Raw genomic sequence first — 22,758 nt, forward strand, 5'->3', positions numbered from 1 at the left:
TTTGGGTAGAACCTAGGTTTGCTACAAATTGAGAAGTTGGACCTCAATTTGGGGTCCGATTTAAAAACAAATCATATATTTGGATTCATGGGGGAATGAGTAACCGGGTTTTGATCCGAACCTCGAGTTTCGACCACGTGGGTCCAGGGGTTTTTTTGACCTTTTTGGGAAAAACCTTGAAAAAATATATTTTCATGCATTGGGGATGATTCATTTAGTAATTATTAATGTGATTAAGTAACTTATGACTAGATTCGAGCGGATTGGTGGTGGAATCAAGAGGTAAAGCTATACTAGAAGCGTGAGTTGAGTTTGGAGCATTCGAGGTAAGTGTTTGTTCTAACTTTGGCTTGAGGTAATAGGATTAGGATGATATTTGCTACTTGCTAATGTGGAGTACGGTGTATAGGCATGGTGACGGTTATCTATGCACCGGAGTCTAGCATGACCGTGAGTCTTGATTGCTTTTAATTCGAATAATGTGACACAAGCTCCTTGTTTATTTGATGAGTTTCATATAATGTGAACGATTGAGGTAAAATTGTGATTGGTGTACTTTTGGAGCGTTAGCTCGAACATGAATGTGTTAGTTAAGGAAGAATGGATTTAAAAAGGAGAATGTGTTGTGAATACTCCCTTGTCGGGATGTGTAGATTGATATATATATTCTTCCTTGTCGGAATATTTTGGGCTGTTAGCTGTACCCTTGTCGGGTTAAAGGTATTGAGTTGTTATTCTCCCCTGAAGGGGTCTACTATATGAAGTCAGATATTATGAACTATATTATGGGATCGTGTGGCACGCCGTCCACTTATATAAGATATTATGGGATCGTGTGGCACGCCGTCCACTTATATATGATATTATGGGATCGTGTGGCACGCCGTCCACTTATATATGATATTATGGAATCGTGTGGCACGCCGTCCACTTATATATGATATTATGGGATCGTGTGGCACGCCGACCACTTATATATGATATTATGGGATCGTGTGGCACGCCGTCCACTTATATATGATATTATGGGATCGTGTGGCACGCCGTCCACTTATATATATACATATATATATCATGGGAACCGGAGTCTCTTCTGCTTATTTTCGATATTTCATTTTTACCTGTTACTCCCCGATAGCATGTCCCCTCCTAGCTTTACTTTGTATTATCTTGTTATTGTTTTTTTTTCTTGCACTTGTATATATATCTGTACAGGTTAATTGTGGTAGGTCCTATTTAGCCTCGTCACTACTTCGCCGGGGTTAGGCCAGGCACTTACCAGCACATGGGGTCGGTTGTGCTGATGCTACACTCTGTGCATTTTTGTGCACAGATCAGGGAGCAGCTTACGGACCACGGCAGTAGGACTTCTGGGAGCTATCTTCAGTCCAGGGACTCTCGAGGTAGCCTAGCTGGCGTTCGCAGGCCGAAGTCCCTTTCCATGTTTTTCGTTTGTTCATCTTGTATCAGACAAACATGATGTATTTCCTTTCAGACATTGTTTGTAGTATTCTGTAGTAGTCCGTGAGCTAGTGACACCAGACTTTGGGTAGTGATGTGTATTAAACTTCCGCACTTTTGGTTTTCAGTTGCTTTAGATTTAAAGTCTTCCGCTTAAATTTTGTCTCTTTTATTATATTGTTTGAAAGAAAGCAAGAAAGGTGTTTTAAATATTTGGCTTGCCTAGCTCCGATAGTAGGCGCCATCACGACACCCGATGGTGGGAAATCCGGGTCGTGACAGAAGGTCCCTTAGCAAGATGCCTCGGGCCTTCTCAAACAGAATATGTAATGAAAGAAATACATGAGGGGCATTGTGGAAATCACGTAGGAGGAAGATCATTAGTAAAAACCATGATTAGAGTAGGCTATTATTGGCCCAAAATGGAAGAAGAAGCAGAAAATTTTGTGGCTAAATGTGATAAGTGTCAAAGATACGGTAACAATATGCATAGACCTGCAGAGTTGCTACATCCGATCATTGCACCATGGCCTTTTATGAAATGGGGGATGGACATTGTGGGTCCGCTACCACAAGCAAAAGGCAAGGTAAACTTTCTGCTAGTACTCACGAATTACTGTACCAAATGGGTGGAAGCACATGCTTTTAAATAGGTACAAGGAAAGGAAGTCAGAGATTTCATTTGGCGAAATATTATATGTCGATTCGGTGTACCAAAGGAAATCATGTATGATAATGGCCCGCAATTTATAGGCGCACAAATCACAGAATTTTTTCAAAGTTGGCAGATTAAAAGGATTACCTCAACGCCTTACCATCTTGTGGGTAATGGACAAGTTGAATCAACAAATAAAATCATTGTCAACAATTTGAAGAAACGATTGGAAGAATCCAAAGGCAATTGGCCAAAGTTGATGCCTGGTGTTTTATGGGCGTATCGCACAACAGTAAAAACAAGTACGGGTGAAACACCGTTCTCATTGGTATACAGAGTTGAAGCCTTAATTCCAGTTGAGATAGGGGAGATAGGGGAGTTGAAGCCTCATTGGTATACCAATTGCGTATACCATTCTCATTGGTATACGCAAGCGACTGAGGAATCCAATGAAGAAGAAATGTGAATAAACCTTGATCTACTTAAAGGAAAAAGGGAAGCTGCATTAATAAGAATGGAAGCACAAAAACAAGTCATGGAACGATATTATAATCGGAAAGCTCGCTTAAAATACTTCAAGATTGGAGACTTCGTACTCAAGAAAGTTTTTCAATCCACGAGAGCCGCTAACGGAGGGAAATTAAGTCCAACTTGGGAAGGACCTTACAAGATTCACGGTATCGCAGGAAAAGGAGCATATGAGCTGGAAGCAATGGATGGCAAGATATTACCTTCATATTGGAATGTCGTTTACCTGAAGAGATACTATTTCTAAGGAGTACCCACGGTCATATATCCTCATTTTAAAATTTTATTTTTGAATTGTTAAAATTTTACTAACGATTTTAGATGATAGGCAAAAAGCTAACCCGTAATAAATGATGAATCACGACCTGCAAGGCACGTGGGAGAATATAAATTCCCCGTCTAGGGTTACAACTACTCTGATAGAAATTCAGACGGGTTAAGCAGTCTTCATCTATAATCGCACCTCCGAGTCCCGTATGTTTTTTCCTTTTCAAGAAATGGACCAAATGAGAGGATCAATCAAGTGCTCGAGACTTCATACTTCAAAGCTCAAACATTTGGGGGACTATATAAATACATAGACATATATGTAAAGAAGGCAAAGAAGATTGAGATATAATCAAAGTTCAAGTCAAGGTCCGAAAAGTCCACTCATTGAATGAGTCAGTGCAGAGCAAAGATACGAGCCAATAACATAAAGCCAAAGAAAACCTTATCATAGTTAGGTTAAAGGCAATGTATAGAAATGGGTTATAAATAAAAACCTCGTATTTTATTTTCTTTTTTGAAATCTGTTGTACAAAAAACAGTTACGAAAAAGTTATAGAAGTTATTTAAATGCATGTAAGATGTTATTGACAAAGTTCAAATAAAAACTTTATCAAAGTTATTTCAAGAAACATATGTGTTCCTATTTCTCTTGTCGTACATTTGCACCATTATGAAGTTGAGACGTCTTCTTCATTAAGTGTAGAATATAAAAGGGTCCTCTTTTATAAAATTTATGTTTGATTCAAACATTCATGAAATTAAGAAAGCATTTTATGAAATAAAAGTGCAAATTATTTAACAAGTCCTTGAATATAAAGGCAAAAATGAGTAAAACAGAAGCTCAGAATAACTAAGTCAAAATGGAAAACTTCTTAATGTTGAAAAGTCTAGACTAAGTATGAACTTAGTCATTAACTATTGGTCATTTATACAAAACGCCCCAAAAAAATTTGGGGACTTGTTGTTTCCAAAACTAAACCCCCAAATGGGACCGAGGGTTAAAACCACATTCCACCAAAAGAAAAAAAAGGAGTCACATATCATAAACTTGTCACTGAGGAGCTGAAGAAGGATCTAGAGTAGGGTCACCAGCAGCAGAAGGTTCGCGTTGGCTTGAAGGAGTTGGAGCATTGACCATACCCATATCATCTTCAATATGCTCAGGCGTATCAGCCATGGGAGAGGAAAAATCTTGGCCTTGCTGAGTCTTTTCAATAGTTTCTTTTATCTTAGCTAATTCAGCCTCCAAGTTAAAGCCCTCTTGGCTAGCTTCCGCAAGGGTATCATGGCGAGTGTTCAATAATGCCCAACTCACTTCAATTGCAGTCTTGTCCTCAAGAATTTCGTAATCTTTTTCCCATTGATCATCTCGTTTTTAAGTTTTTCATTCTCAACCAAGGAAGAATCATGAGAAGCTTGCAAAGGAGCGAAGAACTTTCTAATAAACTGATCTTATAAGAAGACTTACGGAGATATTCTTGGGTCTGAGTAAGCGTTTGTACAAGTTCACCAACATAAGCTTATTTCTCACTCAGCAAAGCCTTCAACGCTCTGTTTTCTTCACTGGCCTTGGAAAGTTGTTCAGAAAAAAATGTTTCAAAAATATTCTTATCCTTATCAGCTTGATTCGAGGAAGCCTTCTTAACTGTCAATTCTGAAGTCAAAACCCTCAATTGCTGCTCTAAGGTGCACTTGTTCTCTTCTAACACTTCCATATAAATTTGAAGGCTTTCATATTGTTCCCTCTAGTTGTCTGCTTCAGTTTGATAATCATGCATTAACTGGTCCGTGTGAGAAACCCTCTTCATCATTTCTGTGCCAATTAGATTGATCTAAAAAAGAAAAAGAGAGGTAAGAACCCTAATAGAAGAAGGGTGTAATAAAGTATAAAAAGGGATACCTTTAAAGATGAATGCACTATGTCATTTATCAAAGTCAAAGAGTTGTGGCTCTCAAGCTTGGATCTCTCAACTGGTCCAATCAGAGGTTTCAACCACACATCAGCCCAACTTGATTTTCTCAAAAGGTTACCATCGGTAGGAACCTTGATGATAACTTGCTTCAAAGTTCCACCTCCACTTGAGGAACCAGCTTCAGTGTAATGAACAGTTGTAGGAGGAACTGGGGAAGCAGTCAAAACAGCTTGGGGCGGAGTAGCAACAGCAGCAGTCACAACTGGTAAAGAAGATACCACAGGAGTAGGAATGGAAAATGAGGCAAGGGGCACTCCCTCAGAAACTAGGCCCAAATTTTCGTCATCAAACCCACGAGCAAATAGCTGATCAACAGAAACACGAGCAGCCGCGGGAGTGTCATCATAAGAGATCACCAAGGTGGCTTCAACAGGCTCGGTTAAAGAAACAGAATGGGGGAGATGTTTCATCATCTGAAATAATGTGTCTTCTAGCTTGTGGCCTTTTTATCAAAGAACACCCCGTCTTGTTCCTCTTCTTCTTCTTCAGAATCTTGGTCGACAGAAGCTTTCCTTTTCGATGAAGAACCCAAAATTATTTCTTGGGCTCTTTCCAAAGAAATTCTGGAAGCTACGACGGCCTCAGCACTTATGCCTCGAATGGGAAACCCTGACAAAAAGAAGGGTCAAAGTAATTTCTAAGGAAAGAAGTAAACAGAAATGCAAAAGGTGTAAAAAGAAAAACACTTACCGTGAGTTCTCACTTTCCAACCAAACCGATGAGAAAGGTTTTTCCAGGATCTACCATCCATTGGAGCAACACTTAACAGCTTTTCTACCCAACCACAAAAATTGGGAATCTCATCAACAATTCCCATGGTAGCTGAAAAAGAAGAGGAAATTAAAATGACAACCATCAAAATTGAGAAAAAGGTATGAGAAAGTTATAAAAAAAGAAAACTCACGTGCAAAATTCCACTTCTCAGGAAAGGGAACATTCTCTTGACCCACTAAACCAACAGGCGGGGCAGCAACAAACTTGGCATACCAGTCACGGTCCTTATCATCCTCTGGGCTGACCAGAACTCTTTTGCTTCTCGCTACTAAAGTAAAGATTCCTTGACGAAAGAGTTTGGGAGAATAAAGATGGATTAAATGGAAGAAAGTAAAAGGTATGCCAGCCATGTTGGCCAAATGCCTCAAACAAGCAACAGCCCTCCACACGATAGGGCCAATTTGTCTTAAGCAAACATCGAAAAAGCGACGGAATTCGATGATAACAGGGTCAATAGCAAGTTTGAAATTCAACGTGAATGGGTATGTATATACGAACGAAAACCCAGTCAAATAAGAAGTAATTCTTTGGTTTGCATTGGGAATTATAATGGGGAAATCACGACTCCAAAGGCAATCTCTACGAACCACTGAAATCAAACATTCAGTGATCTGAGTCGAGTAAATATCAGCACGGTCTAATGAAGACATAGAAGAAACTTGGTTTCTGATGGACTCTCTATCATTGTAAAAAGATAGTTCATCAGGAACAATTTCATCTACTAAAGGTTCACGTAGAGGTTCAGTAGGTTCTTTATTTCTAGATGAAGATCTTTGAAAAAGAGAACCTCTGGTTCTAGAAGGTGGAGTAGAACTCGTTGAAGGAATAGAAGGACCTCGTGAAGATGAATATCCTAAACTACGAAGTCTTCCTCCTTTCCTACTTCTAATAGGAGCAAGAGGAAGGTTATCAACGATGGGGACTCTCCGAGGGTTAGGGTTTGAAGAAGACCTAGTAGTACGAGGAAGAAGAAAACGAGAATTGAATATTCTAAACCTTTTGTGAAAAAGACAAAGGTGAAAAGTTATATTTATAGTCAGAAGCAACCGTCAAAGGAAAAAGTGCAATGATGGAAACGTCATGATGAGAACTATCATTTCGTAATTGGTGAAGCCTTAAAAGATGCTGAAAAATTGCAGAACCAACCAGGAGATGCCATGTGTCACGGACATTAAATGGAAGTGACAAATGAAGCGTCAGTTTCAGAGAAGAATTAATAGCGGCAAAAATTCCCGCTTTAATGAGATCCACTTCCCAAATATTTTATTGATGAATAAATGACAAGTGGGGGGACTATCTGTATTGGGAAAAATTAAGTTCATATATGGAATTGATTGTAAGATGACACGTCATGACATGTGGATTGGTCAAAGGATGATGGTTGGCAAAGAATAATCAAAGAGTCACGAGCTTCAACAGGCACGGGCAGATATTCAGGAAAAACAAGAAAGATAGATGTTCGAACCTCTTTATGATTGAAGAGAATGAATTTGATAGCAAAAAAGGTATAGATACGTATTGCCAGGCATTAAATACGGAAAACGTTAGGGAATCTGTATTGAATCAAATATGATTACCAATTATAACGTTACATTAAATGCCATTAATTGTCAATAATGGCTCTATTATGGTAGAAACAAAACGTATTACCTAGAGATAGCTATAAAAGGAGAAGACTGATCATTTGTAAGGGTACGAAATATCATTGGAATATATTAATTCACTTTGTTTTATATTCATCTATTATTTATCGATTATTCCTATTTTTATTTGGTTATCAGTAGCCCGAGTTCTTCTAAAATAAGCTTTGGCCGAAATCCCTTTTTTGGTTAAACAGAGAAAGCGGCCAAATATTGACGAATCTCTTTGTCGGGTGTTCGTTACTTCCAAAACCTTCCAAACACTTTGCAACCATTCTCCTATATGTGCAAGTAAATGCAACTTGTTAAAGTCTAAATTACGCCAAGTCACTAACAAAGGTGTCCATGTGTTCAACAGTGTAGGTGTTAGTTTTTTTCTCTAAGGATTGTGATTGTTAATAAAGGATACGAAGGATATTTGAATTATGGAGAATCAATCAATCGGAATTAGGGTTATGTTAAGTGGAAGCAAAAACTGAAGTGGTGCCGGTTCATTTCAATAGTTACGGACACATCACTTAAGTTTATTTTAGTTTTAATTTTTATTTTTTATTTTTGTAATTAGAATATTTAAATTATTATTTAGAAGGGTAGTTATGTAATTTGGCTTTTAAGCTTTGGGCTTCTCACTTTTAATATAACTAGTTTCTCCTCACTTGCATTGCACTAGTTATGTAAAATTGACTTCTATTACTAGTCTTTGCTAAGATTAGATTGCTCATCAACACTAACGACTCAAGCAAAACATATTTGGACAAACCTGGACATTTTTTATTCATTATTAGATTTTCATGTGTCTGCTTGTGGCATTTTCTCATAATCTTCCCAGTAAAATATATGAATCCTCATTATGTAGTCGAACAATCATGCGAAAATTAATATCCGAAAATTCTTGTAAAATATTAAAAGTAATTCAATGGCGTAAAATTATGCAAGAGAATTTTAACAAAAAAATAGAAAATAAATGTAGGCAAGATGCTTTTAGAAAAATACATTTTTTTCACATGGTGCAAATGGTAAAAAGATAAAATTCTATTGCCAAAATACAATAATAACTACTCAAGGGATTAAAGTGAAACTCATTTAATAATCTTATAGACTATCATAGAATAATTTCTTAATAAAAAAATTTCTCCAAAGATGACTCGCAAAAAAGATAGTGGATGATAAATAGCCGTAAGGTTTTTCTAAATAATACGGCAAAAATAACCTTCACCAGAAAATATTTTTGAAGAAAGTGAAAATAGAAAGAACATACGCGATACTGACTTCAAAAGGAAATTCATCAATTGGAATTTCATATTTGAAACAAAAACATAGTAGTTTTGTCATGCGGTGTAACTGATCATTCGTAGACTCAACAATTAAATTGAAAAATTAGGTGCAAACTAAAAATTTATGCCTTCTCACAAATTAATTAAATACGTATTTTTTTTTCTCACCTAAACTTCTTTCATTTTAATTTCTCTTGTTCGTACATTGATATGATACTTATCTCCCCAATAATCATAGTCATATTATAAAAGGCGGATCCAGAATTTTAATTCTATATATGAGTTCAGCCTTTACGCTTCTATATATGAGTTCAACCTTTACGGTTTTTAGTATATAACCTATCTTTCCAAATATAGTAATGTGTTGATTTAATTGTAATGAGTTGGAATTGTAAGTTAGTATTTTTTGGTTTCTAGTCTCTATGTCACGTGCCTCGCACGTGTAATCCCTTTAACTATTTTTAAAATTACATCTAAAGATAATAAACTTTAGCACAAAAAATAATTTAAAACATTTATCTAATTTATACATGTAAAAAACCAAATCATACAAAATGTGCAAGTTCCAGCTTTTGATAATTGTTTGTATTGATTAGACATATTTTCAAATTACTACTATTTTAGTGAGATTTATCTTGGTCTCTCCTAATTGCTCAAAAGTTCTTCGTTTAATTTCATTTCCATCTCTATCTACTCATATTAGTTTACGGATCATATGATGACAATAGTCTTTCTGTTATGAAACAATAAAAGAAAAAGAAGAGTATTGTAGAGAAAAGTAGGGAGAGAAAATTCTTATTCACTGTGGGATGAATTACAATGGAATAAAATTCTTTATTTATAGGGAGTGGGTGACTTAGCCACCAAGTAATGAACCCTGGAATCTCTCTAAATATAGACATTCACCATAAATATAATTCTAGTTATAACACTCCCCCTTGAATGTCTATTTAACAGATAATGTACCTCGTTAACACCTTAACTAAAATAAAACCCAATGGGAAAAAAATTCTAAAGACGGAAAAAGAGTACATATATCTAACAATACGCCTTTTAATTGTCTCGTTAAAAACCTTGCAAGGAAAATCCAGTGGGACAAAACTTTGTAAGGGAAAAAGAGTACAACGCGTATTAACTCCCCCTGATGAGAGCATTAATTCACATCTTTAAGCATTTGCATTCCAATCTTGTACACCATCTTCAAACGATCTTTGGTAGAGACTTGATAAACAAATCAGCCATATTAACTTGAATGAATATATTGCATCTTGAAATCATCATTCTTGATAGAGATGTAATGTCTTCATAAACTTCCGTAGAATGGCCTTTTTAATATCTCCATAGAGGTATTCTCGCTATCACATTATCATGCTTATAGTTATAGCAACATATGTGCACAAATTACACTTATCATACGGTACTTCGGGACCAAGAATTGTATATGCTTCAAGCGATTTAAATCCTTCAAGGATTGTCATATAAGTTAAGTCATATAAGCCATATAATAGACTTTAGATGCATATCAAGTTTTGTGTCATGCTAGACATATAAGATATCGAAAACTGATTGCACATACCATTGACTTTATACTTTCAAGTATTTGAACAACATAGACAAAATTATATGTCTTTCATATGGAATCAATTCTACTTGAATTATGTCTCTTCCATTTGGTCAATACTTTTGTGTCTATATTCGATAGACTTAAGATCCTCATCTATACTTAGCGCTATGATAGATGTCGTCGACAAACATTTTAAATCGGTTCCAATATTTTTTCATAAAGACATAACATAGAGATCTCTTCATTCATATATTCAGGTACCTGAATCTCTCATGAGACTTTATGAAGTGTTATGTCATGTGATCTAGAAGATCACTTGCCTCCTTTATTATGATCATTTGTTCATCTTCTTAATCAAGAAGTTTATTTGAAACCGATTTGTCTATATGGTTTAAGCGTACCATAGACTTTGTCCTTGTAGGACTTAATAGGAGCAGTTGCAATGAGAATATAGTTACTTTCTTTGGGTCAGCAAATGCGTCTAGCATACTTTGCAATATATTGCAGATGAATTATCTTTTTATGAACTTCAAGTTCATATTATCGTATTTGAGGATCTAGATATACAAATGATAATTCATTCCACATATTTTTTTCTCAACTGTTTATCGTCTCTCCCCCCCTCATGTTGGAAAAGCTAACTTGTTTTCCTCAACTTTGAAAGTTTATCTTTGTGCGTTATGGTGCTAATCAAAATACACATTGCAAATTAATAATAATATGATGGAATTATTTGGTTTCTGACCCTGAAGCACTTGTGATGGGAGAATGTAATATACTTTCGTATATAACCTATATCAAACTGATATAGATAACTTTGTTCTCATAAGCAATAGTTTAGCTATTAAGTGGAGGCACTCAATAAATCATTTTGCTAAACCAACTGTGATGTAACCCAACTTATCAAGATAAACTATCTTGGATAGAAAATCTGGAAATTATGCTCTAAATTAAATTATTGAGCAAATTACCTCGCAAACACTAAGTTACAGGTTAATAATAATCGCACATGTAACCATCTCATAGATACATCTTATGTGGTATACATGGCAGGTGAATGGGCCCATATTCACCTTTGATATTTCCAGCATTCATGGGATTCAATCCCAATTTTAGTTGGTCAATTTAATTAATGAGAACATGCAATATAAGAGAATTCGCAAAGAACTTTCTAGTTCTTTAATATTTCCCCATGTGAATTCTCTTTTATTTTTGCACATCATGGCTAAATCAGTTATGCCAACTAGATAAATTATCAAAATTGATAAACTTCAGGTTTACACCATGACACGTGCAATTATCAATAAACTTCAAGTTTATTATGATATAGGTTTTTATATCAATAAACTTCTACTTTATTGTTGCATTCTTTTATTTATGTAGTACAAATTGGAGAATAAAGCGGGTAGCTCCTCACATATATATTACCCCGCTACAAGTTGTAGTAATAGAAGATATTAAATCTTTCCTTTATTTATAATCTCAATATAATCGATCGCTTTCGCGTATACTTTAGAAACTGAATAAGTTTCTTTGAGACTTACTACAACACAATAAATTAACATGACAATCAATTGTATTCCTTCAAAATAATAATAATTGGCTCTTCCAAAGCTCTCAATTAATTTGGTGCTACCACATATTCATCAACATTCATATGGTGAATATCTCTTTTAAAGAGAAAGTTATACCATTATGGTTATGGTCAAAATTATATGCAAGATCTGTTTCTTGCATTACCGTTGTCTTTAAATAATCACATTGCCAAAATATTTTGGCGTACAGTAGGTACGTGACCAATGACCATTCATGTCATAATAATGACATTATTTTCTTATATCATCTCAAACCTCCTTCTAGAGGGGAGTATGGTATATTCACTACCACCAGCACGTTCATATTCTTCCAAGAATGAATATGTATTCATAAATAAGATGTTGTCACATTCACATCATGAATGTACCATAATCATCTATATGTGCTTTATAAAATCTCATGTCAAATCGATGACAAACATTACTTTCACAGAGTGAAGGATTATTTTGAGAATCCTTATTATTCTCATTACTCAATGATGACAATCATAATTTATTCGTCTATTGTCACGTCCACATCCATTGATACATTCATAGTAGTAATTTTGTCTTCTTTCAGACTTATCACATATTGCTATCACATTCTCTTAAGGGAATGAGAATGGAGCAAATTCAATGGGACGAGTTTTCAATTCTTTGCCCACAATCATACATGAATTTGATCATGGCCAGGCATAGAAATTTTACCACTTTGGGTGGTTATAATTTCTTTCAAACTCCATTAGAGTTGCAATCAAAATTTATCGTCTTTGTTTGTATTTAAAATCAAATTATAAAATGTCAAGAATTTGAAAGAGAAAAGTAAAATACTTGCCTTAAATTCAGAATTTAATCATGAAGGAAGTTCATAGAACAATTGACAATCATTATGCTCAATCCCAAAACTTCTACTCAATTGGTTAGAGTCCCCTGCTGATAATGTGTTATGAAACAATAAAAGAAGAAGAAGAGTATTGCAGAGAAAAGTAGGGAGAGAGAATTCTTATTGACTTTGGGATGAATTACAATGGAATAAAACTCTCTATTTATAGGGAGAGGGCGACTTAGCCACCAAGTAATGAACCCTAAAATCTCTCTAAATATAGACATTCACCATAAATATAATTCTATTTATAACACTTCCTTAATTATTGAAAAATTCACTTCTTTGTTTAGCAACAGAACTAACTTACATGTATTGTTGGAGTTCCAACTGCTGCTATTAATTAAAAATATATTAAACCGACAAGCATTATTTCGTAGGAGAAGTTACTTCGTCATATATTTAGAGAAAGGGACTGAATTAAATTCAAGCTTAAACTGCATCCAATATGGTGCAACTCCCTCGCTCTATTTGTCTTCATAGCAATCCCTATTGATGTTTCAAAATAAACATACAGAAACAAAAATTAATAATCATCAAAATCCTCACAGTAAAAAAAGATAGAAATTGATGATATTAAACTATAAACTACTTATATTTACCTTCTCAAAAGTTTGAGCCATAATAGATCAAGCGAGACATGCCAGGCCTGTTAGAGCGACAAATATCTATTAAATAGGTTTTAATTTTGTTTGATTGTTTTCCAAAATAAGTAAAACTTGTGAGTCAGAAAAAATTATAATTTCACCGTAATTTCTGATGATATTGGATCCTTTTTTGATTATGCTATCATTTCAGTTATTATTTGCTCATTTTCTGTTCTGTTAGAAAATTATAAATGAAATAAATCAAAACCTAATATAAAATAAAAACACACACCCGAAAAGACTGAACTTCCGGCTAACCCCTACCACCTCTCCCCCAAAATTCCAAACCACAATGCGAGAATATTACATGCACAAATAAAGGAATAATGAAAAGAGAAATTATAGAACTTGTCAAACTCTGGTGAATTTGTTGTTACGAAGCGTATCAAGCTAATAGAAGGAAAAGAATATTTAAGAGAGAAAAACAATAAATTGTACAAGACAAGACAAGATAAGATTTACATGGTTCGGCAATTTTTGTCTGCTCCACGGCCACACAAAGAATAATTCTTTATTAATTAAAGAGAGAAAGAAGAAGTTTTGGGATGATCTACATATGAAAATATAGACCCCTATTTATAGGCCTTTGAATGCCCTGCCGAGGTAAGCGCTTACATCATAAGAATGCCGATGTAAGCACTTACATTATAAGAATGCCGAGGTAAGCGCTTACATCGCAAGAATGCCGATGTAAGCGCTTACATCATATTTTTATCTCTACTTTGATTTTTCTTTCTTTTGTTTTGTCTATTTTCACATATAACAATAGGTTTGCTCCTATCAATCTCCCCCTCAAACCTATGTTACTTCAAGAAAGAAAAAAAATTTGCTATTCTCTGGTGGTGCCTTCACGCTATCAGTCTTGAAGGCTAACTGAGGCAGCGCACAACCTCAGTTTGTCAACACCGACAACTTTGGTCAACATGTCTGACGGGTTCTTTGATCCTGGTATCTTCTGTAGCGAAAGAGTTCCTTCATTTATCAACTCTCGGATATGATGATACCTCAACTGGATATGCTTCGATCTTGCATGAAACACTGGATTCTTGGCAAGATGAATTGCACTCTGGCTATCGCTGAAAAGCTCACAATTGTCCTGCTCTTTAAGAAAATTCTTAAGCCAAATCATCTCTTTTCCAGCTTCTGCGATTGCCATGTACTCTGCTTCAGTGGTAGATAAAACAACACTTTTCTGAAGTATGGACATCCAACTATCAGCAGTACCAAACAAGGTGAACACGTAACTCGTGGTACTTTTTTGACTATCCAGATCGCCACCTAAATTTGCATCAGCAAAACCTTGTAAGATAATATTGCTCTTTTTAAAACAAAGTGTCATACCTGAGGTGCCTTTGAGATATTGCAATATCCATTTTACACCTTCCCAATGCTCCTTTCCTGGATCTGACATGTATCTACTGACACCAACTGCATGGGCTATGTCAAGTCTAGTGCAAACCATAGCATACATCAAACTTCCTATTGCTGAAGCATACGGAACTTTGGACATGTACTTCCTTTCTTCATGTGTCTTAGGTAATTGGTCCTTTGACAAATTTAGATGGCTTCCGAGTGGAGTGCTTATGGTCTTTGCATCATGAAGACTGAACCTGCTTAGTACCTTCTGTATGTACTTTTCTTGAGACAACTTTAAGGTTCCTTCCGACCTGTTTCTGCTAATCCTCATCCCAAGCATTTGCTTAGCTGGTCCTAAGTCTTTCATTTCAAACTCCTCCGCCAGTTGTTGCTTAACCAAGTTGATCTCATTTATGCTAGATCCTGCAATTAGCATATCATCAACGTACAACAGTAAAGTGATATAAGATTCATCAAGATTTTTGATATAACAGCAATGGTCCATCTCACATCGCGTGAAACCATTTTTATGCATGAATCCATCAAATTTCTTGTACCATTGTCGGGGAGTTTGTTTCAAACAATACGAACTCTTCTTCAACTTACACACAAGGTTTTCTTTACCAGAAACTTGACAACCTTCAGGTTGCTTCATGTAGATGTCTTCTTCAAGGTCACCATGCAAGAAAGCAGTTTTAACATCTAGCTGCTCCAAATGCAAATTTTCTGCAGCTACGATACTTAGCACCAACCTAATAGTAGTTAATTTGACTACATGAAGAGAAGATCTCGGTGTAGTCAATTCCTTCCTTCTGCTGAAAGCCTTTTACTACTAATCGTGATTTGTATCTCTTCTTACCATCATGCTCTTCCTTGACTCTATACACTCATTTGTTCTGCAATGCCTTCTTTCCTTTTGGTAACTCCGTAAGTATCCATGTTTTATTCTTTTGAAGAGAATTCATCTCTTCTTTTATGGCTAGCTTCCACTTATCAGAGTCTATTACTTGCATTGCTTCAACAAAATCCTCTGGTTCTCCAACATCATTTAGAAGTAAATAGTGAAGAGAGAGAGTTATCCTATCTGGAGCATTCGTGACTCATTTAGATCTCCTCAATGTAGGTTCATGAGTAACTGAACCCGAATTTGATTCAGGTTCTGATTCCAGATTTGGTTCTACATTTGATTCTATCTCTGGTTCTGATCTAGGTTCGGCTTCTAGTTCTTCTTCAAATTCGGCTTCTGGTTCTTCATCTTCAATTTCATAATCAGTTGTAATCCCTCTAGCCACTTCATTTTCTGAGATTTTTTCTAACTCAATTGTTTAGGATGTCTGTTTGCTGGTGTTGGTTGGTTCTACTTCAAGCTTGTCCTTGTACATCACATTTTCATTAAATGTGACATTCCTGTGTCTTAGGATCTTTCTATTCTGATCATCCCAAAACCGATAATCAAAATTATCATCACCATAGCCAATAAAGAAACATTTCTTGGCTTTAGGATCAAGCTTATCTCTATCATTTGAGTTTACATGCACATAAGCAACACAACCAAATATTTTCAGATGTGAGAGAGTTACCTCCTTTCTTGTCCACACCTCCTTAGGAATTTCAAAATTCAGCGGTACAGAAGGTCCCCTATTTATGAGATAAGCTGCCGTGTTAACAGACTTGGCCCAAAAATACTTTGGCAATCCAGAATGTATTCTCATACTTCTGGCTCGTTCATTCAGGGTTCTGTTCATCCTCTCAGCAACGCCATTTTGTTCCGGTGTTCCAGGAACTGTCTTGATCATTCTGATCCCATTCTCCGAGCAAAATGCTTTGAACTCTTGTCTATCATACTTTCCTCCATTGTCAGACTTCAGATATTTTAGCTTTAGACTTGTTTGATTTTCAACTTCAGCTGTCCATCTTTTAAAGGTAACAAATACATCAGATTTATTTTTCAAAAAATAAATCCATACCTTTCTTGTGGAATCATCAATAAAGGTGACATAATAGCGTGAGCCTCCTAGAGAAGTTACAGGAGTTGGTCCCCACACATCTGTATGCACTAGTTTCAGCTTCTCTTTCTTTGGTGTCCTTCCCACCTTTAAGAAACTAACTCTCTTTTGTTTCTCGTAAATGCAATCTTCGCACAAACCTAATTCAACATGTTTTAGGTTTGGTAAATTTTCTTTGGATGCCAACAGCTTCATTCCCTTCTTACTCATATGCCCGAACCTCCGGTGCCACAATGTTGTATCACGATCACGATCAACTATTGCTATAGTATCTCTCTATATTGCAGTTGCATACAATGCTCCCCTTTTGAAGCCTCGTGCCACAACCAAATTTCCTTTGGATATCTTCCACAATCCGTTGCCGAATGTTGTTATATATCCTTCACTGTCAATCTGACCCATAGATATCAGATTTTTCTTGAGGCCAGGAACATGTCGTATATTTTGCAATTTCCATAGCGTTCCTTGTGAAGTCTTTATACGAACTTCACCTTTCCCGGCAATGTCGAGAGGTTCGCCGTCTGCTAGATAAACTTTCCCAAATTTTCCAGCAATAAGTATAGAATACTTCTTTACATGATGTAGAGTGAAAGGATGCACCTGGTTCCAGAATCCAAGATTCGATAGGACTGTCTGCACAACAAATTAGTGCATCACCAACTTGTTCAGCAATTACATTTGCTGAATTTTCTTCCTTCTTCTTCTTTGGTTCTCTACATTGACTACTGTAGTGACCCTTTTTATCGCAATTCCAACAAGTAATGTCCTTGCGATTTTTGGATTGTCCTCTTCTCTTTGACTTTGATCTGCCACGACCATAACTCAGTCCTCTTTGGTTGCTTCTCCCCCTACTTTCGGTATTAAAAGCAGATTCTGGGGAATCACTTGATTCTCTTCGGCGAATATCTTTTCTTAGAACCAAGTCTCTAATATTATTCAATTTGAGTTTGGTACTTCCTGATGAACTGCTAACTGCAGTTACTGTTGCGGACCAACTCTCCAGTAGAGATGATAGTAGAATCAACGCCCTGATTTTGTCATCAATTGTTATATTAAAGAACTCAATTGAGTTAATATTATATTAAACTCATTGATATGTTCCGTAACTGATCCACCTTCTGTCATCTTTAAGTTGAACAATCGACGCATCAAATAGACTTTATTTGAAGTAGATGGCTTCTCGTACATATTTGATAACGCCTTCATCAGGCTTGCAGTGGTCTTCTCGTTAATGATGTTAAACACCACATTTCGTGTTAGCGTCAACCGAATCACACCAAGAGCTTGGCGATCTAATATATCCCAATCCGTTTTGGCCATAGTCTCTAGTTTCACCTCGGTCAGAGGTAAGTGTAATTTTTTCTGGTACAAATAATCCTCTATTTGCATTTTCCAGAATCCAAAATCTTTGCCATTGAACTTGTCAATCTTAACCTTCCCTTCTCCCGATGCCATTTTTCACAAAAACAATTTATGTGAATAGTGCTTGTGAATAGTAACGATGATCAATAGTGTTGCACTATTCTTGTGAATAGTACCTGCACCAATACTGTACTTTTCTATCAGAAATACACTGTCTGTGCTCTGATACCAATTGTTAGGAAGCGTGTCAAGCTAATAGAAGGAAAAGAATATTTAAGAGAGAAAAGCAATAAATTGCACAAGACAAGACAAGATTTATGTGGTTCGGCAATTTTTGCCTACTCCACAGTCACACAAAGAATAACTCTTTATTAATTGACGAGAGAAAGAAGAAATTTTGGGATGATCTACAAATGAAAATGTAGACCCCTATTTATAGGCATTTGACTGCCCTACCGAGGTAAGCGCTTACATCATAAGAATGTCGATGTAAGCGCTTACATCGCAAGAATGTCGATGTAAGCGCTTACAACATATTTTCATCTCTTTTTTATTTTTTTTTCTTTTATTTTGTCTACTTTCACATACAACAATAGGTTTGCTCCTATCATTTGTTACCTACACGGAGTTGCATGTTTTTGGCACTATTTTAAAGGGAATCGTAATGTGTAATAAACAACAAAGAACATTCATGGCATGACTAATTTCCTACACATCAAATAGTTGGGCATAAATTAAGTAATACTAATAAATTAAGTGCAATATTCATTATAATATTGTGTATGAGAACATAATTAAGCTAATTAAATAGTGCATTTAATTTTAGAGGAAAAATTAAGCTAAAAATAAAAATTGCAGGAGCATCATAGTATGTGTGTGTGTCATGTTTTAAACTAATAGAAGAGAGGAAAACAACAAATCTTGGCAATTCGTCCTCCTTCAGAAATAAAAACTTCTCTTCTTTTATGTCTCACAATTTTGTGGACGAAGATCTTCATCATATTCCAATTTTGGAAAAAAGAAAAGAAGAAGATGTAAATATGTGAAAATAAAATTAAAATAGTAGTAATAATTACTATTAAAAAAGTATTATTGGTCAAGAGTCATGTTTTATATATAGTTTAACCAGACAGATCATCTTCACGGGAGAAGAAAGAATAGGCATTGAAAAGTGAGAAAGAAAAGAAAGCAGCTAAAAACAAACAAAAAAGTGAATTAAAATCACTTCTTATAGTACCATTCTTCATATGTATTTTCTTCCCATGAGAAACCAACCCAATCAAACGCAGTCTTCGTTCAGAAAAAGAAAGCAGTATTGCTGAAGGTGAAACAAAGAGCGCCCTTGGAGCGTTCAATTTCATCCTAGAATTCAGCCCACCCTTTTTAAACACTCGGATTTCCCTTGACAAGAATCCTACGTGTATAAATTATAAGAGTCCTAATAAAAGTTTAACTTTGACTGAATAATATAAATTCTATCTAATTAATATGAATCCTAATGGAAATAGCTACTATAAACTTTGTAGGGTATGCGTATGCTACTTAAATCCGAAAAGAATTCTAACATTAGATAATTACAATTACATCCTTAAATTATACAAATATTTAAGGGCATAAAAGTCGATCAAAGTTTCATGAATATTTTAGTCGTTCAATATTTAGCATAAAATATTCGTGCTTTTATAATATTCATTTCTGGTCACTAGTCTCTATAGACGTGCGTTGCCACGTCGTCTATAGAATTATTTTCATTTAGTAGAAACTTTGTGTAAAAAATAGTAATATTTTTAACCGCATTAATATCAGAACACATTTAGTTGAACTATAAAATAGAAATTAAAGGAGTAGAAATCTAACTGCATAAACTTTAATTTGCTTTCATTCATCAAATTAATATCAGGAGGCATGTGCTTGCTCCCTTGCTTGGTATAGTTCGCCATGCTTGTATCCTCTCTATCTTTGTTCTTAGTCAAATATGACTGATTTTAGAAATATATATAAAGATAGGAGTATGTCTCTTTAGTTATTTTTACTATGAATTTCGGAAAGACTTGTACATATAAAAAGTCTCTTATACATGAAATACTCGAGGGAATAACTTTTTGAAGGTATAAAACTTCATCAATGACGAAGGTATAACAAAACTTTACTGCATTTAAGAACCTTTGAATTCTGAATAATTGTCATATGTAAGTTTTTAGGCTTTGAAGATGAATCGTTTAATTATGGTTTTGGTTTAGTCAAAACTTTAAGCTTTTTATTGAGGTTTTTCCTTTTGTATTTCAGCACATAATGACTCAATTTTTGTCGGATACCAGTAAAACCATACAAGAAAATAAAACAAATCACAAAATACGAATTATGGAGTTTGAGATAAAGGTTATAACTTGAAGTAAAAGAGTTATTTTACCCTTTGTTCACTTCACCTCTGTCTTCTTTTTTTTTTTTTTAATTCACATCTCCTCTCAAGCATGCACACAAACTTTTTTTCCCTTTATATTCTCTTTGTAACTGAATCTTATTCCCTTAAATAAAACAAATCAGAAAATATGCATAAGCATATTGCGTACAAAAAAGGAATGGAATTATGGACGTCCTTTAATCCAAGTAGGATTAATTTTGTAAGGCCGGTGTATGTATAGTTTAAATCGAAAAAGAATTTTATCATTAGGTAATTTACAATTAGATACTTAAATTATATAAATATTTAAGGGCATAAAAGTCGATCAATATTTCGGGGATAATTAAGTCGTTCAACATTTAGCAAAAATTGTTCGTGCTTTTATAATAATATAGATGGATATAGATATAGATATATTATAGATTTACAATAATTTCATGAATTTTAGTGAAAAGATGGGGAACCACCAATATGAACTAGGCCCATCTCATTTTCCAGATCTTTTAGCCATTCCAGGTGGTGATTTAAGCATTGAATCATGTAGTGGGAGGTTTTTACTTATTGTAGAGACATCACGTTAAACCATTTGAGCTAATTATTTGAGGTAGTTAACGAGCCAGATGTTCCTCTCAACATGAGAATTTGGTATCAAACTATGATCACTGGAATTACTTTCTGCTAGTACAACATTGCATCATAAATATACAGTAATAAATGGAGTTGTTACTGTTGTTAATGGAGTTACTTGTATCTAAGAAACTTCAAATATTGACTTTTTAAAAGCTTCCAAAGAATAATAAAGTAATAAATTAAACGACTTTGTTGCAAGGTGAAAATTCAGAGTATGAGAATAAAGTGGACATGATCCTTCTTCAGAAATATTGAAAAAAGAACAGACAGAAACAAAAGATATCTAGCATCAAATCTTTTCTTAGTATAATTGAATAGTCGACATAATGAAGAACATATTCTGTACTATTTTAAGTTGTTTTTTCATTTTAAACGAGAAAAGTTTGTACATCAGCAACCAATATAAAAAGGGTCCTTGCAAATCTCTAAGCTCCAACGTTAAACCAAAGAAAATTTTAGAGACCAAAATTTGAAGAGAAAAATTCTTAAATCAAGAAAACTAGAAGAAAATGGGCGGTAACTACTCATCTACTTTGCATGAAGCTAACTATATGTCAACCACAATACCACAAGTCAAGAGGTCCCAAGTCATTGCTTTCCACTCGTCATCAAAATGGAAGCTCCATTTTGATTCTTTGAAAGATACAAACAAACTGGTAACCATTTTAGAAATATTGCATAAGTGTGGATTTAACTTAAATATACATACTCTGTATTTTAACCTGTTGTAGTAGGTAATCTGTCTTATTTTCTAGATTTCTTGTCTCATCTTTTGTTGACTTTAACCTCTAATTATTTTTTAAGTGATCCGATGTTATAAAAATTAAACTTTGCACTGCTTGTGTATAAAAGTTAAACTCATGATCATTATGTATTTGGTGATACTAATCATTGGGACCTTTTGCTCTATTAGGTTGTTATTGACTTCACAGCAACATGGTGCGGTCCTTGCAAATATATGGAACCAATTATGAATGACTTTGCTGCGAAGTATACAGATGTTGAATTTGTCAAGATTGATGTTGATGAATTGGATGTAAGATCTTATATATGTTCTTACCTTTACAATCCTTTTCTTTTTTCCCAACTCTTTAAATATCTAAATGAAATACTAACATCTAAAATGTTGGATGAATTGAAAACAGAAAGTAGCTGAGGAATATGGGGTTCAAGCAATGCCAACATTTGTGCTGATTAAAAAGGGAAAGGTTGTTGACAAAGTTGTGGGAGCAGATAAGGATGGACTAAAGAAGAAAATTGAGAAACACAGAGCTATGTTTATCTAAGCAAACAAAAGACACATATTTTGAGCAGAGTTTACTGGAATCATAGCCTCTGTGTAAGTAGAATAAAATTCAGATCTTTATCAACTTTTAATTGAAAAAAGTAGCTATGTATCCTCAAATTTTTGGTCACTTCTGATTGTAAACTTCAAACTAAAGAGGCAAATATAAGCATGTTGGTATATTGGTTTGAATAAATAAATGTGTTTCTGGTTTTTATTTTTGTTCATGGAATGTCTTTTCCATATTCAACAAAGTATGAGTATCCCCACGCCCCTTTAAGAATTTATAAAATACTCCTATAAAATACAAAAGTAGCTTTAATATTGCCGTGCAGTGTCGTTTTCGACGCGAATCTATATAATGATAGTAAGATAAAAGAATGTAAATAAAATGCATGTAGTCAGTGCACCTTTGCGGTTTGACTATTACGCTTATTTTAAGGTTATTAAGTCATCAATACGTAATGGAATCACA

At 34.8% G+C, this 22,758-nt stretch overlaps 1 protein-coding gene and 1 long non-coding RNA gene across 2 annotated transcripts; one reads left to right on the forward strand and one right to left on the reverse strand.

Moving 5' to 3' along the window:
• Positions 1 to 12,695: 12,695 nt before the first annotated feature.
• On the reverse strand, positions 12,696 to 13,781 carry LOC107799648 (uncharacterized). The gene is made up of 3 exons (XR_001651182.2): positions 13,706 to 13,781; positions 13,199 to 13,245; positions 12,696 to 13,085 (listed from the first exon to the last, which is right to left on the reverse strand). It is a non-coding gene; the product is annotated as an uncharacterized LOC107799648 (long non-coding RNA).
• Positions 13,782 to 21,416: 7,635 nt separating this feature from the next.
• On the forward strand, positions 21,417 to 22,507 carry LOC107799645 (thioredoxin H2-like). The gene is made up of 3 exons (XM_016622786.2): positions 21,417 to 21,654; positions 21,912 to 22,034; positions 22,144 to 22,507. The coding sequence occupies exons 1-3, from the start codon at positions 21,508 to 21,510 to the stop codon at positions 22,282 to 22,284; spliced, it is 411 nt and encodes a 136-aa protein (XP_016478272.1). The 5' UTR covers positions 21,417 to 21,507; the 3' UTR covers positions 22,285 to 22,507.
• Positions 22,508 to 22,758: the final 251 nt, after the last annotated feature.

This window comes from Nicotiana tabacum, chromosome 20 (genome assembly GCF_000715075.1).
Source record: "Nicotiana tabacum cultivar K326 chromosome 20, ASM71507v2, whole genome shotgun sequence".
NCBI lineage: Eukaryota > Viridiplantae > Streptophyta > Magnoliopsida > Solanales > Solanaceae > Nicotiana > Nicotiana tabacum.